The 14,713-nt window shown below is 42.6% G+C and overlaps 1 protein-coding gene and 1 pseudogene across 3 annotated transcripts; both read right to left on the minus strand.

Moving 5' to 3' along the window:
- Positions 1-296: 296 nt before the first annotated feature.
- Positions 297-4,044, minus strand: LOC147798243 (monocarboxylate transporter 12-like; annotated as a pseudogene).
- On the minus strand, positions 3,936-13,396 carry LOC110976702 (monocarboxylate transporter 13-like). 3 transcript variants are annotated; one of them, XM_022230201.2, is made up of 5 exons: positions 13,026-13,396; positions 12,298-12,497; positions 9,606-9,749; positions 8,412-9,212; positions 3,936-6,418 (listed from the first exon to the last, which is right to left on the minus strand). In XM_022230201.2, exons 2-5 carry the CDS (start codon positions 12,488-12,490, stop codon positions 6,306-6,308), a joined length of 1,251 nt encoding a protein of 416 aa, XP_022085893.2. In that variant the 5' UTR covers positions 12,491-12,497; positions 13,026-13,396; the 3' UTR covers positions 3,936-6,305. The 3 variants fall into 3 exon arrangements, with proteins under 3 accessions (XP_022085893.2, XP_086997691.1, XP_086997692.1); XM_087141565.1 differs by lacking the exon at positions 3,936-6,418 and having other exon boundaries at positions 8,240-9,212; XM_087141566.1 differs by lacking the exon at positions 3,936-6,418 and having other exon boundaries at positions 8,240-9,212; positions 12,298-12,509.
- Positions 13,397-14,713: the final 1,317 nt, after the last annotated feature.

Raw genomic sequence — 14,713 nt, forward strand, 5'->3', positions numbered from 1 at the left:
GGGGGGCGCTTAATGGATTAGGTCACATGCAAAACACTGACCATGGCGGACTATCTCCACATATTTTCTTCTGTAATTTGTGAGAAGTGGGCACACAGGGGCGGGGAATACGCCTCGAACGAGGGACCCGTGCTTCCCCCCCCCCCCTTGCGATACTGAATACCTGTTCTGGCTGGCCTGGGACTCACTTTTTCTCAGAACAAAACTTTCACTCAAATGTATACGACAAAGTTCAACTCAGATTCAATATCTACATGATACTCATTTGAATTGGCAATTATCTTGACTTACCTGACTATGCTACTTTAAAACTGTGTCAAGAGAAATGACTGGTATGGCAATCCCCAAATTCATAAAAGTGACCAAATCTGAGCGAAAACAAATGTACTTTGGAAGACAAAAGATGACGAGGAAGTTTGATTAAGAATGTTACCAATGTTATTGCTTCTAAGGACCAACACTACTTTATAAGACAATAAACCCTCCCCTAAAGCGATATTCAGCCAGGGTGGTGTTGGTCACTGTGCCTATTTACCAAACCACTTCGCCCACTTGCCACTCTGCCCACGCTTACTCACCATGCACTTTGCATATGCCTTTATATATCTCTTAAGAATTAGTGGAAATATGAAATAAACAACAATCTCCACCCCTCTTCCCAGTATAAGCCAGTCACCAGGTGACAAAGTGTTACTCCATGTAGGCCTATTTATGAGAAAATTATTCACACAGGATATGTTTTATCCGTCCACAGATAAACACAACAGTGTATTAATATTCCATTTTAAACATATGTACGCGCCATTCTCAGAGCTCAAGCTTAGGTAAAATATGCATTTTCTCCGGTCTTATGACGTCATGATGACTATTTTTTCTTATTTCCATATTATACATTATTTGATGATCCCCTAAATAGATCCTTGTCGTTTTATTGGAGGATCATAGGTCCCTCGATATTTTATAAATATACTTTTTCGTGGTTTATGTCATAAACGTTGCATTTTGTTACACACAACGTGCATTTTGGGTTATATGCAGTTTTATCTATTGCACGCAAAGGACTTTAACACGTAATTAGTCAACAGAGGGCGCGTTTATGCCCGTGATGACTAAAATGGCGGCGGGTTCAAGCTGAACCCCCCACCGTGTTGCTGAATTACTTAACGGAGCGGACTCAAAGAATACAAAGAAACAAATCCAGTATGCTGTACGTCAACTAGAATCTTACGCAAGGTGCGCTGTACGAGTTTAGACGAGGTATAACCGATCCACAGCAGAACTTGACCAGTTCCTGTCTGGTTTTACGGTGGCGTTCTACGAAGAGGCGACGGAACATTGTACACTAAAAAGTCAATGCATGCAATTCGGTATGGACGCCAGTGTGCTAAAGGACTAGGGATGTGTTAGGAGCATATAAAATATTAATATTGAATGTCACACGACCTTACCACGAAGGTCCATTAATTCGTACAGGCCAATCCATATGCAGACCAATAAAAATTCATAGAACTAATAACATCCGATCACCCGTGTTTTCTAACTGAAACAAACACGAAACTCGAGTCGCAATATTGGATTTCTGCATACGTATGTGGAACACTTACTTTATACTAAGTCTCATTCACTGAACCGCGGTGTAAAGTCATTGAATTAAGATAGGAGCTACTCATAAATTTCATTTCTGAAAAATAGGTCAGCTAGAAATCAATAATGTATGCATTTCTGTCTTATTTATTAATTGTTGTTTTGTAATCATGTCAACGGAAAACCTGTACTGAAGTGGCCAGTGTTCCAAAATACAACACAAGATTTGCGACGGAAGTCTCAGTCCTCGCATTAAAGAACGGGTAGGCCTATACCAGGTGCATGATAAATGAGTAGTTCAACCAATACATATCCTTTATGATTTAGTATATCGACAAAGAGTACCCTTATTCTAGATTGCCTGTTGTGATGAAAGCAATTGCTAATATTTGATAAATAATTATACCAATTACTTCTCTTTCGTATGAGAAATTCTTTGTAAAAAAATCCGTCGGGGCAAGTCGCCTTCACGTACTTTCCTGGCTGTTTACGCCTCAGAAGTTGATGTACAGAGCTCACAATTCTCTCCAAATTTTTCAGATGACCAGAGGGATGACTGCCACTGTTGCTGCAGCGCCCATTATGACGAAAGCCACGTCGTAACTCCCAGTTATATCATACAACCAACCTTTGAAAACAGGATACATGATAAAGTCAAAATACTGAGGGGATTTTATAAGTTTAAACAGCGTAGGAGCATGGAGGACGGACTTTGCATCCATAACTTCATCTTTTAAAATGTCCCAATACAGTTTACCGCTTCAAGCTTTGATTCTCTAGTTTCGCATTTCGTTATTATCGTGTTGATGCCGAGTACTTTCTTTTTACATTACGTCTTTATAAAACCAGATTTACCAAACTGAATATTTAAAGAACCAAAATCTATTGTAATAAATTTTGTATCAAATCAAAACGAAGTTCTACGTTTAAGGTCACCACGTATTAAGTAGAAACTAATCCCAGGGAATCTTTTGAGGCTTTTCTATCATTTAAACTTTCAAATAATTTTGCACATGGGCGTACCTGAATACTCGGTCAAGCACAGGTTTTTAACTGTTTGAAGGGCTCTTTGTACCTGGTAAAAAAACCGGCAAGAAGTTTTGCCAGCACCCCAAGAGCTCCAATCCACGCGAAGGCGCTGGTTAGTCTTTCCCTGCCTAACAGTTCTTTGGTAAGAACATCAGTAAGGACATACAGTGCTGATGAAGACAGACCAAAGAGAGCTGTAAACACAGCAATACTCCATGCTTCATGCAGGAATGGATCTATCGCAAGTGACAATGTCAAAAGCAGGCTGCTTATCAATACTCCCGTTGAGCATTTCAGAAAGCCTCTGTCCACAAGCTGCGTGAACAGCATACAACCGACGTGGTAACCAACGCTCGCTGCTGAACAGATGCTTGGGGGAGAAACCCCTTAGCTTGAAGATGGGAAACGTTGAACAGAAACCAACTATTGCTCGAAAAACGAGTCCCGCAAATACAGGTAAAAACAATCCAGAAGTTGAACTCACGAAGAATATTCACATCCAGAGTTGAGAGCGCATGAGCAAAGCAAGATTTAACGCGGATCATTCCCGTGCTGTTAGTTTCGTTGTGGTCATGCTAGTCGGGTGGTGTCTCGTACCGTTCTTTTTCTTCCTTGACAAGCAGGGGGCAGATTACTGAGTGCAAACAGACCCCAGCAAGGAGCAAGGCGGCTCCTAACTATCCGTAGGTATCAAGGAATAGCTGCGTCATTGGTGCAAAGGCTAGAAGAGGGACCACTGGCCAATGTATACCGCTTACTAAAGTGACGTCCAAGAGGAACTTTACTAAGAACAGCTGAAATGCCCAGAGCCGGTCCTATGTAGAAAAATCAGGATAAATCCAGTTAAGATATAACAGTCTGCATATATGTTGTGCTTACTATAACCACCCCCCCCCAAAAAAAAAAACCAGCCAAAAACAACCGCTAACCTTAAGGACTCTTCCATGGTTGTACTTGGAGTGGTTTTGCTAACGCATAATTATTGTTGTATCCCTAAGTTAAGCATGTTTTTCTCTGAAGTAAGCGTGCCTTTAGCTGTGCTTACTGCTGGGCCAAAGAGTTACCAGGTGCGGGTCCAGGGCGGACACCCCACTCTGAGACTTAAAAAGGTAAAAACAAATGGAAAAAAAATAATTTTAAAAATAATTTAAGTAAATTTAAAAACAAGATAGCATTCAGCAGACGTCATGTACATTGCTTTACAATCTTTTCCACAAAATTGAAATAAATCTCCAGTCTGACTCCCCCCCCCCAAAAAAAATTCCTGGATCCTCCGCTCAGTAGTACAACTCTCCTGTTACAGAATTTGTTATTTTAGAGCAAATGCTTACCAACCACAACACCTAAAACAATGGCGATGTGCAGGATACTTGTGGCAAGTGGGATCAACATCAAGCCAACACTGACCGTCAACGTGCTGAGTATTAACATCCGTCGACGTCCAAACCTGCCTTCCAAAAGAATAGTCAACAGACCTGCAAACAGCATGGGAAATGTTACCAGTTATCTTTTGAATTTTGAACTGTCCTCTACTTTATACCGCCTTCCTTTGTTCGATTTTATTGGATGTTTTGATAAATTTTGAACATACGGTTTGGCAGTTTGTTTTTTGCTTTTAACAGGTAACCCCAATAAATACCGTTAACGACGATGTATTACAACTGGAGGATTATAATAGGTACACTGAATCAGTCGCATTCTGCCGTTACCTGATATATCTGCAGATAATCCCATGAATGATATCGCCACTCCGGGCAGCCAAGTGTGGCCGGTGAACTGGTCTTTTAATGTTGGTAGCAGCACACCCAGACTTTTATACACGCCTTTCCACAACGCAACAACGGCGAACGACGTCAAGGCGATGAAACAGCCATTTGAATTAAACTCTGAAGTTGCTTCCATTATGAGGTTGACCTAAAACTAGTTTCTGGATAGCCTCGCACTGAATTGCGAATATTGATTGAGAATTTGCATAGGTTAAGGTCCTGGGATGATCCTCTTGAGCAATGGCTCACAGTGCATTTCGTGTTTGAAGATCAACTATAAACGAGCCATAATTATTAGCCATAATACAGATGACAGAATGCCTTTGCTGCCCGTATGCGGATTTATCTGTCTGTGAGGGACTTTTTCCCATTCTGTTGCCGGTCACGCGTTACACGAATTGTGCGTGCATCCACGATAAAATTTCCGTGCGTGCGTGCGTTCATCACTGCAACTTTGATCCGGAGATTACAACCATAATCCACCACTTTTTCTGGTAACTAGTTGCAGTTTGAGCTGACAGACATGCGCAACAGAAATTGAATATATGTTGAATGGTTTTGGTATAAAGGGTTTAGAATGCAAGAAAATTACATGTAGGCCTATACCAAGGTAAAATAAAAAGAGTGGGGGTTATGTCTGCCTCTGCATAAGATAGCTAGAAAATAGCCTGCTACTGCTGGTCAGGCTTATCAAATTTATGAGAGAATTTCTTCAAACAGCTTATCAAATTCACAGCTAAACGGAATCGCCCGCTGCTGAGCCAAACGTCACCAAGTCAGTTTACGAGCCCGCTAAGCTAGAAAAAGGAGTCTTAACCGAACAAAATATTGTAGGTCTAAATATTATTGGAAATACTGTGATCCTCTGGTAGGCCTTCCCTGCTACACAGAGTTGATTGTAGAGCTTGGTGCGAACGTGTGTGCCTCCTCCTGCTTCACTTTTTACCCTGGTGATTATGCATTGGTTATACTAAAGGACGGAAAGGAATAGGCAACACTGGTCTTGTGTGCGTCTTCTGCACGCTAAGAAGTCTTTATCAACACCAGACCGCGTACCTTGGGTCTTTCAAACCAAATGGAAGGACTTGGTACAAAACCACTTCGGACATCTCACCATAGATCAGCCCAAAAAGGCAAGTCTGGTGAAAACAGGTTTGGCGTGTGATTCACATTACATGTATGCTCGATGCGATGCTAGATTTTGCATCGTTTTGCTTTTAAGGTCAAGAATAAATCAGTATTTTTATTGTCCATTCAGTTACTTCCATTTCGTATTACCCGAGATTGTTTTTATCAGAGTGGTCTGCAAACTGTAATTTATATCTCCAGCGGGTCTTCCCCTTCGTCCGGACGCTACCCAGGATCGCTCCCCCCTTCTACGAAGCTGACGGAGAGGCTTGTGGATACTCGCACACTTATATTCAGGGGTTACTGCAGGCATTCGGTCTTATTATGCAGAAAATACGTGTACTTCAAAATAATCAATGTCAAATTAAATAACTCTAGTTTTGTTTACATTTTATTTCATTCAGTATACTGTAATGGTAACCAATAATACTGTAGTAACCAATAAGAGTAGACTTTGACTACCTGCGTTCTATTGGTTGAGCTCGGTTTTACTTCAAAAACAGGCATTGTGCAAACCATTTTGCATCAGATGTGGTGGATTTAGGAGTATTTTTCTACTCAAGACCATGATGGAACTCCAATGCACGGAAATTTCTTCTAACAGCTGAATGTCATACTCTGCCGGCTTTCTGAGCCCCGTCTGACCAACGATCGTTGTCAACAACTGGTCCATTTCCCTTCATTACCGAGAGAAAAATAAAGACCGGGACCAGCCAAATTGGGCCAGTACTCTTATTGGTGGATAGTAAGATGGGATGGCACTTCACAGTGCCTATTTTGATCTGGGCACAATAATTTTCATATTTCTTTCCAAAATTTTCCGATGACCAGAGGGATGGCAGCCACAGTTGGCGAAGCGCCCATGATGATGAAAGCCAAGTCGTAGCTGCCGCTCGAGTCGTACAGCCAACCTTTGGAAGAATATACAAAGTGTAATAGGTCACAGCGTTATCCGACTTGCGCAGAAGCACCCCTCATCATCAGCTGAAAAGAGCCATGTTCGTCGGGAGTGTTCATTTTGCTGTTAGCGACGCGCAGCTGGCCGTAACGTGTGCATTTTCATAGGAGACTCTGTTACTAGGAAAATTGCGCCCTCTCTTTGTTAAGCTCAAGCTCATAGGCTGATCTTATCTAGGGATGAGTTCGGGCGACTAGTTCGCGTATGTTCACGGACAGCTCGATTTGTTGTTCGTGGGTCGGCCGCTCGAACGCCAGGAACAAGCAACCAGTTATTGCTGGTAGTAAGTGACAAGCAACATGCAAAATGGCGGTGCCCGGCCCGTGTAAGGAGCCCCTGAATCCTTTTCTATTCAAACAGCAGGAACATTAGTTTCTGTGTTGTGGAAAATAATGAATGTTAATTTTGCAAAACTTTCCATTGTCTTTGGCTTTCGAAGCCATCTCTCTACTTCTTGCAGCTGTTCAAAAATCAAAATCTCACGGGTTTTTCCGGGTTTCCTGTAAAACCCTGACGAGGAGGTGGAGTGTGATCCTGTTCTGAGAACAGTGTTCAGATCAGTGTTCCCGCCGTTCGAGCGTGAGAACAAGAAACCTGTGTCAAAAATAGGGTGCCCGAACTCGACCCTCGGATGATGTGGACGGAATTGACACCCCCATCAATCACTTATTCTCAAATACACGTATAACGGCATCATTTTTCTTTTTGCCTCCATGCCTTAAAATTTCGGTCATTTTGATTTACCCGTCTGTTCACTAAGGGCGCTGTTGCTGTGAATTCGTCTCGGTAAGACAGGGTTCTGCACATAGGTGGTGTTTGTGTTCAAATTGTGAACCCAGAATATTCGAAACATTTCTGAGAGAGGGATTTTGCTTGCTTATTGCTGCTATTCACATAAGTAACAATGAATCAGGAAAGAAGAGGAAACCGAGTCCAGTAAAAGGTACAAAATACAGGACTCTTTGCGTTCAACAAATGTAACATTAAGGCTTTTTCGTGAAATGACATCACAGTTTTGCTCATGAATATGGAAGTATCATTATCATAAACACTAAAAAGGCCGTGAAACACCCTTTGAAATAGTGAAAAGAAAGTTGAAAATAAGGTTAGCTGAGCCGCATAGGTGAATTTTGAAGGTTTGTATTAAAAACAAATTGATTGCGGCTACCCTTAAACGGACTTGTTTATTAAGTCAAAAGACTGAGGTGGCGTAGGTGAAAAAAAGAACAAACTTACGTTTAAAGATTTTGTTGCATGTATTGGCTGCATGACAGAAAGATGAGGATCAAAACTGCAAGGTCACTGTACTGAGTATGATTATAAAAAGGGGGCTGCCTGAACAGACAGGAAGCTTAATTAAATATTTATCTTTTGGAGGCAGATGATCAGAAGTAAAATTGAAAGGCCACTGCTGTCATTTACGCTGGACAACTGAAGGTCGATGGGTGTTGCATTCAGCGCTACCAAATTGGACGCTTCAGCGCTACCAACTTGGATGCATCAGCGCTACCAACTTGGACGCATCAGCGCTACCAACTTGGAAGCATCAGCGCTACCAACTTGGACGCATCAGCGCTACCAACTTGGACGCTTCAGCGCTACCAACGTGGACGCATCAGCGCTACCAACTTGGACGCATCAGCGCTGCCAACTTGGAAGCATCAGCGCTACCAACTTGGACGCATCAGCGCTACCAACTTGGAAGCATCAGTGCTGCCAACTTGGACGCATCAGCGCTACCAACTTGGACGCTTCAGCGCTACCAACTTGGACGCTTCAGCGCTACCAACTTGGACGCTTCAGAGCTACCAACTTGGACGCTTCAGTGCTACCAACTTGGACGAATATTTTTTTCTTCAAGACTGAATGGCAGATCATGCAGGAATTTATTTGTTTAGTTGTTTGTTTGCTCATTCGAATGTTGTTGATACTGTTTTGACACTTACCAGGCAAAAACCCCGCAAGCAGTTTTGCCGGCACCCCTAGAGCTCCTATCCACGCGAAGGCGCTGGTTAGTCTTTCCCTGCCTAACAGTTCTTTGGTAAGAACATCAGTAAGGGCGTACAGTGCTGATGAAGACAGACCAAAGAGAGCTGTAAACACAGCAATACTCCATGCTTCATGCAGGAATGGATCTATCACAAGTGACAATGTCAAAAGCAGGCTGCTTATCAATACTCCCGTCGAGCATTTCAGAAAGCCTCTGTCCACAAGAGGTGAGAACATCACACAACCGACGAGGTAACCAACGCTCGCCGCTGAACAGAGCGCGGCAGATGCTTGGGGGGAGAAACCCTTAGCTTGAAGATGGGACACGTTGAACAGAAACCAAGCATTGCCGGGAAAACGAGCCCCGCAAATACAAGTAAACACGATCCAGAAGTTGAACTCACGAAGAATACGGAGATCCACAGTTGAGAGCGCATGAGCAAAGAAAGATTTAACGCGGGTCATACCTGTGCTGTTAGTTTCTTTGTGGTCATTCTGGTCGGGTGGTGTCTCGTACCGTTCTTTTTCTTCCTTGACAAGCACAGGACAGACTACTGAGTGCAAACAGACCCCAGCAAGGAGCAAGGCGGCTCCTCTCCATCCGTAGGTATCAAGGAATAGCTGCGTCATTGGTGCAAATGCAAGGAGAGAGACCACTTGTCCCATTTGGCTTATTCCACTGGCCAGTGTATACCGCTTGTTAAAGTGACGTCCCAGAAGAACCTTGCTGAGAACAGAAGAAATGCCCAAGGCTGGTCCTAAAGCAGTGTAAAAGGTAGAAAAATGACGATAAATCCATATATTTATCCTTGGGAAAACAGACCTGTGACTCTGTTTGCATATTCATGTAAAAAGGCATTACCAATGAAGGTTTTATATTGGGGAACGCTTTTGGTATATACAGGTCTCAATTCAACGATCAATTAACTTGGCATTTTGTGTTATATTATATTCTTTTGAAATACATCTCGGTATCGTTTATGTAGTGAAGGGAGTTATAGAAGACACCTGTCGCTATGGTGGTGTCAACACTTTGTCTCGGCCGTGTAGATGCATATCAACATGCATATCAGCATGCTTTATTGGTAAGTTTTATGTAAAAGTCAGACTTCTTGTAACAGAATATATCTTTTGGGGGAACAAATTCTTACCAACCACGACGGCCAAAACAATGGCGATGTGCACGATACTTGTGGCAAGTGGGACCAACATCAAGCCCACACAGACTGTCAATGTGCTCAGTATTAACATCCGTCGACGTCCAAACTTGTCTTCAAGAAGTGTGGTGAGCAGACCTGTACGTTTCATAGCATGTGAAATAGAAAATTCACCCTGTAATCCTCGAAATCTTTGAAATTGCACATTCCTGTTGTCTGGATGAATGACTCTCGATCGTTCTAAACGGTACGAAGTTATACTGTAGGACATGGTGAACAAATTCTCTCCTCCTCGAGCTAACTCCTACGAACGACTATACAGGGTGTCCCAGAAAAATCCAAACCCCGGGGAAAGGGGTTAATAATGATTATAATGTACAAGGATCTCCGAAAAGTAGAAGCAGTAGGCTATTCTTTCTAATGATACCTTGATGGTATCCCTCCTGTCATGCATGACTGAACGCCATTGTCTTGAAAATGGGGCATCCGAACTCAGTTGTAACACTTTGGATAAACTAGTGAATGAGGTTGTCCTCTGCCATGCTTGTCCTGGATAAGATACCAGGGCACACCGATTTACACATTACGTAATTCACAGTTAATTATGCAACGACACCTTGTTCGTGTCCAAGTCCATTCGTCCTGCAACTGGTTCCCCTTTGCTGTTCGACAAGTTGCTGTCGAACTGCAGCAACGTTTTTAGGAGTTCGCACTGTGCGCCTCCTTCCCAAATGACCCTTATTCGAATTAAGGCTTGTCCCATGTTCTCAGTATTTGCGCACATTTTCCCAGATGGTCGACTTTGCCGGTGGATCCCTATCAGGGAAGGCTTCCCTAAATGCAGCTTGGGTGGCTTGAAAGCTCTTGTTTTCAAGAAATTTCGTCACGACAAACACTCTTTGCTCTTAGGTATATAAGTTGCACCATGTTGCAGACTTGCTGTCCTGCTTCGAACACTTTTCAACGCTGCCCTGGCCCACCTCGGGGCAAGTCAACACATTTAAACCATATTATTGCATAACTTGAAAGTGACAAAAGGCAATCCTTCCTCATTTACATGACCTTTTGTTGTCACTTTCAACCAGGACATGCATGACTGAGATGACAACCCACGGACGTGTATAATAAAATCTGGACTCGCAATGCCCTTAATCAGCTTATAGAGATCATGGAATCCACTCGCGGCCGTTTTACCGAGCCGAATACAAAGCTTTCCTGGCAGTGCCCGCCTTTGTTCTTCCTGACGTCAATAGAAGGGAACCAACCCACGCATTGGTATTCGGCTCGGTAAAATGGCCGCTGGTTGGCTTCTTCTTCATACAAGGGCGTTGCAAGTCCAGGTTTTTTATGTACGTCCGTGGGACAACCTCATTCACACACTGGTTTATCCAAAGTGTTACAACTGAGATTAGAAAGAATACTGCTTCTACTTTTCGGAGATCCTTATACATTATAATCATATCTCATGGTTTGGGCATATTAACCCCTTCCCTCGGGGTTTGTTTTTTTTGGGGGACACCCTGTATAAGTTCAATCGTACTTAAAACTGATATCTCGTGCGTACGTATAAGTTGTGCGTACGACATGTATCCGCTCGTGTGGGATATAACTTGTACGTACGAATTATAATCCAGCAGTCGTACATACGACATATAAAAATATATCTCCGCAAGTATCTTCTGCATCCCTCTTGCAAGGTGGAAGCTTAAAGTTAAGCCATTGCAGACTTCGAAATACTGAAATCGTAATATTTACCCGATGACTTCATCTTGACTTCACTGTCATGGGGACACTGTTAGCGGCAAGTCCATTTAAATTGTCTCTTGGTCATTTTATTCATTCAGTTTGAAACCGACCCTTTAGGAGATAAATGCTCAAAATTTAAGAATTTATGTCATTATCTTTTACCCCAGTATAAGCTGCACCTACCCACCACTTTCATAGTGAATCACAGTTTGCCTACTCGTAATTAAAAAAAAATCATCATGCTTGATGACGTCATCATGACTCTCATTGTAAAGTCCTTACAATATGAAGGCTTTTCGTTTGGGTGGACATAATACGCGAATACGGGCGTCTGTCAACTGTGCGCCTCCAACTGAGATTGCAACCCTGTGGCCAATCACGGATTTCGCGCTCTGTGATTGTTCAATGCGTTGCAAACTCTTGGAGGCACCCTATTGTGAATCGCCCCTATTAGCTTAGGCTGCTCAAAAAAGTTGGGTTCAAAGTTCATCCAACAATAATTGGTCTTTGATTACAAACTGTTCGTCAATTTGGGGGCCATTACTAGTCCCCGGCCGTTGGGCAATCAAAGCCACAAAGCGTGGACAGTTGATAATTTGAACTTTGGGTGCATACCCCCCAGTTTCTTGTCTTTGTTTTGTTTTATTTTGTTTACAGTGTTTGTGGTAAATACAGTTTATAGGCAATACGTTTATGTGAATTCGTTCCTTCTTTAACTTAAAGCGCCTGATCTGCAATGTCTGCAGTCGCGACCACAACCCCGTAGACGTGCAACCATCCACAGGGTACTACCGTACACACTCAACTCTACCTCGAAGCCAGCGTGGAGGCGTATTTGCACATAGGTCACTCAACCTTTGCTGCTCATACAGGCCTTGTGCCACAAACACCGCAAGGTATTCCCGTACCTATGGTGGCCCTCCAGGGCCACCATACACACCTGATATGTCTGCCGCCAGTCCCATGAATGATATAGCCACTCCAGTCAGCCAAGTGTGGTCGGTGAACTGTTCTGTTAATGTTGGTAGAAGCACACCCAGACTTTTATAAATTCCGCCCCAGAGCACCACGTTACTGAAGGAAGTCAACACGGTGAACCAGCCGTTCGCGTTGAGTTCTGCACTCGTGTCCATTGCGGGCCTGTTGGGTGAACTTCAGTGCGTTGAAATGGGGAGATGAGTTCGGGGAAACATGTAAAATAAAAAACCTGCACAGCAACGAATTTTATTGTCCGCGTTCATTCAACAATAAAGGAAGGAACAAAAATAAAAGCTCGGCCGGGGCGGGGCCGGGTTCTATATCAGAAGGTCAACCTTTTCTTCAGTCTATGTGCCATTTGTGATTGCCAGTTACTACTGGGCTATACAGAAAAAAAAACTTGTTTGAGTTATTATGCATATTGAAACTTGATTGTGATTACAGGTAAATTTGTGTCATTGAGAGTAAAATTACAATGATACATATTTTGGTGTACTTTCTTGTTCATGTATTGATTTACTTTTTGGCTGAGTAACCCATCTCCTAATAGTTTTATAAAAATAAATATGCCAGAAAATTGAATAACATTCTATATAATTTCTAAAGCAAAAGTAACTTCAGTCATTTTATATCGGAACTTTGTTGTTTTTTCCGCTAAATTGTGTGAAAAAATTGCCCAAACGTTTTTACCGAAATGTCAGGTAAATTCCCAGGCGGCAGACCGATGTTGGCCAAGCGTCGGCAACGGTCGCCAACTTCTAAGCACGTCGCCGCACGCACTTTCGGTGATCAGACGTTGCGGCCCGCGTTGGCTAATGACGTACATCTGCAAATTATTTGCGTCGCAGAGTTGGTCGGCTCGACGTCTATTTCTGATCAAAATTGACGTCGTTTTGAAGTCAACCTTTGGATGTTGAACTTTTGTCCGAATATGGTCAATATCTGACGTTAATTGGTCCATCATGTGTTCTGACGCGTCGGTATGTAGTCTATGGTGTGACTTACATCTGCACTGTAAAATGTGTAATATTGAGACAGTGGGCCTAATCTACTGGAAACGACGTTTGTTACACATATTTGTGTGCGTTTGTGAAATGCTTTGCAATTACCAAAATATTGTTTTACACTTGTAAACTTTGACCTTAATTTGCATGTCAACAGGAATTCAAGGGGTGTTTGTTCATTTCCCAGTTGCCTTTTCTCGTTAGTTTTTTGCAGGCATTTGATTATTTTTTCACAAATTTTTTGCTTTGTGAGTGCGGTTTTGCATATAAACATCGTGTTGACGTTAGCCTCTGGTGCAGAATGCCGGCAGAAAGAAGTCAGATATTGAGTGGTTTTTTTTCAATGTTTGCTTGGTCGTCGCCTGACATTATAACAACGTTTATACAACATCCATCTGCCACTGCTATTGGGGGTTTACAGCCCTGTTTTGATACTTACACACGAGCAAACTCGTCGGAACTATTACCCGACACGCAGTGGCTTCAAAGAGTAATTTACAAAGGGGAAACTTGGGGTCCTCATTTTCTTTGGAGGGGGGTGCTCCGTGGGTAAGGTCACATTTAAAACCCTGGCCATGGCGGACTATCATCATATTCTTTCTTCTCGATTTTCTGAGCGGTGGGCGGGGCGGAGGAGTAGGCCTAAGCGTCACTGAATACCTGTTCTGGCTGCCTAAGGGCTTGCTTTAGGAGGAGTTTCTTTGACGCAGACTTTTTGAATACTAGTACCCTGAACAACAAAACATTCACTCAGACGTAGAAAGGATGCAGTTCAACTTTTAGTCAACATGCATGTCAATGAAACTCACTTGAACTTGATATTCACAGTTACCTTGACTCATTAAGCAAAACGTTTGCGGAAGCACCATGCAAGGATATCTCTTTGGTTGTGAAAAGAACCGGAGGGTACTTAACGTTTCGAGGTATCACAAAAATATTTGCAGCAAAATAACCCTCGACTTGAACTTGGGCGATCACAGCGCGAGTGATCTGACGTCACAAATTCTCCCAGTTTGTATTCGCTTTCGTTCAAAGCATAAACCAGACATCTCTTAGGAATTAATAAATATGAAATAATAACAATATCATAGCAATATGTCAATGCAGCTCTGTGTCAGTTGACCTTAACCGAAAGGTCCGCTAGTGACTGGCCAATACCTGCAGAACTACAACTTCTGACTGAAAGTAAAGTTTATAGGCAAGGACGGATCTGGGGGAAACGGGGCCATGCCCCCTCCCCAAAAAAACCCGAGGATGAATTTTTTTTATAAATCAATCAATATTAATCATAAAATACTCATTCAACCCACCGTCTGCATCCATTATTTGTGTTCATATTTTTACAAACAAATCTTGCCTTAATACACGAAGCTT

This window comes from Acanthaster planci, linkage group LG09 (genome assembly GCF_054643075.1).
Source record: "Acanthaster planci isolate LZ-2023a linkage group LG09, COTS_SCS, whole genome shotgun sequence".
Lineage (NCBI taxonomy): Eukaryota > Metazoa > Echinodermata > Asteroidea > Valvatida > Acanthasteridae > Acanthaster > Acanthaster planci.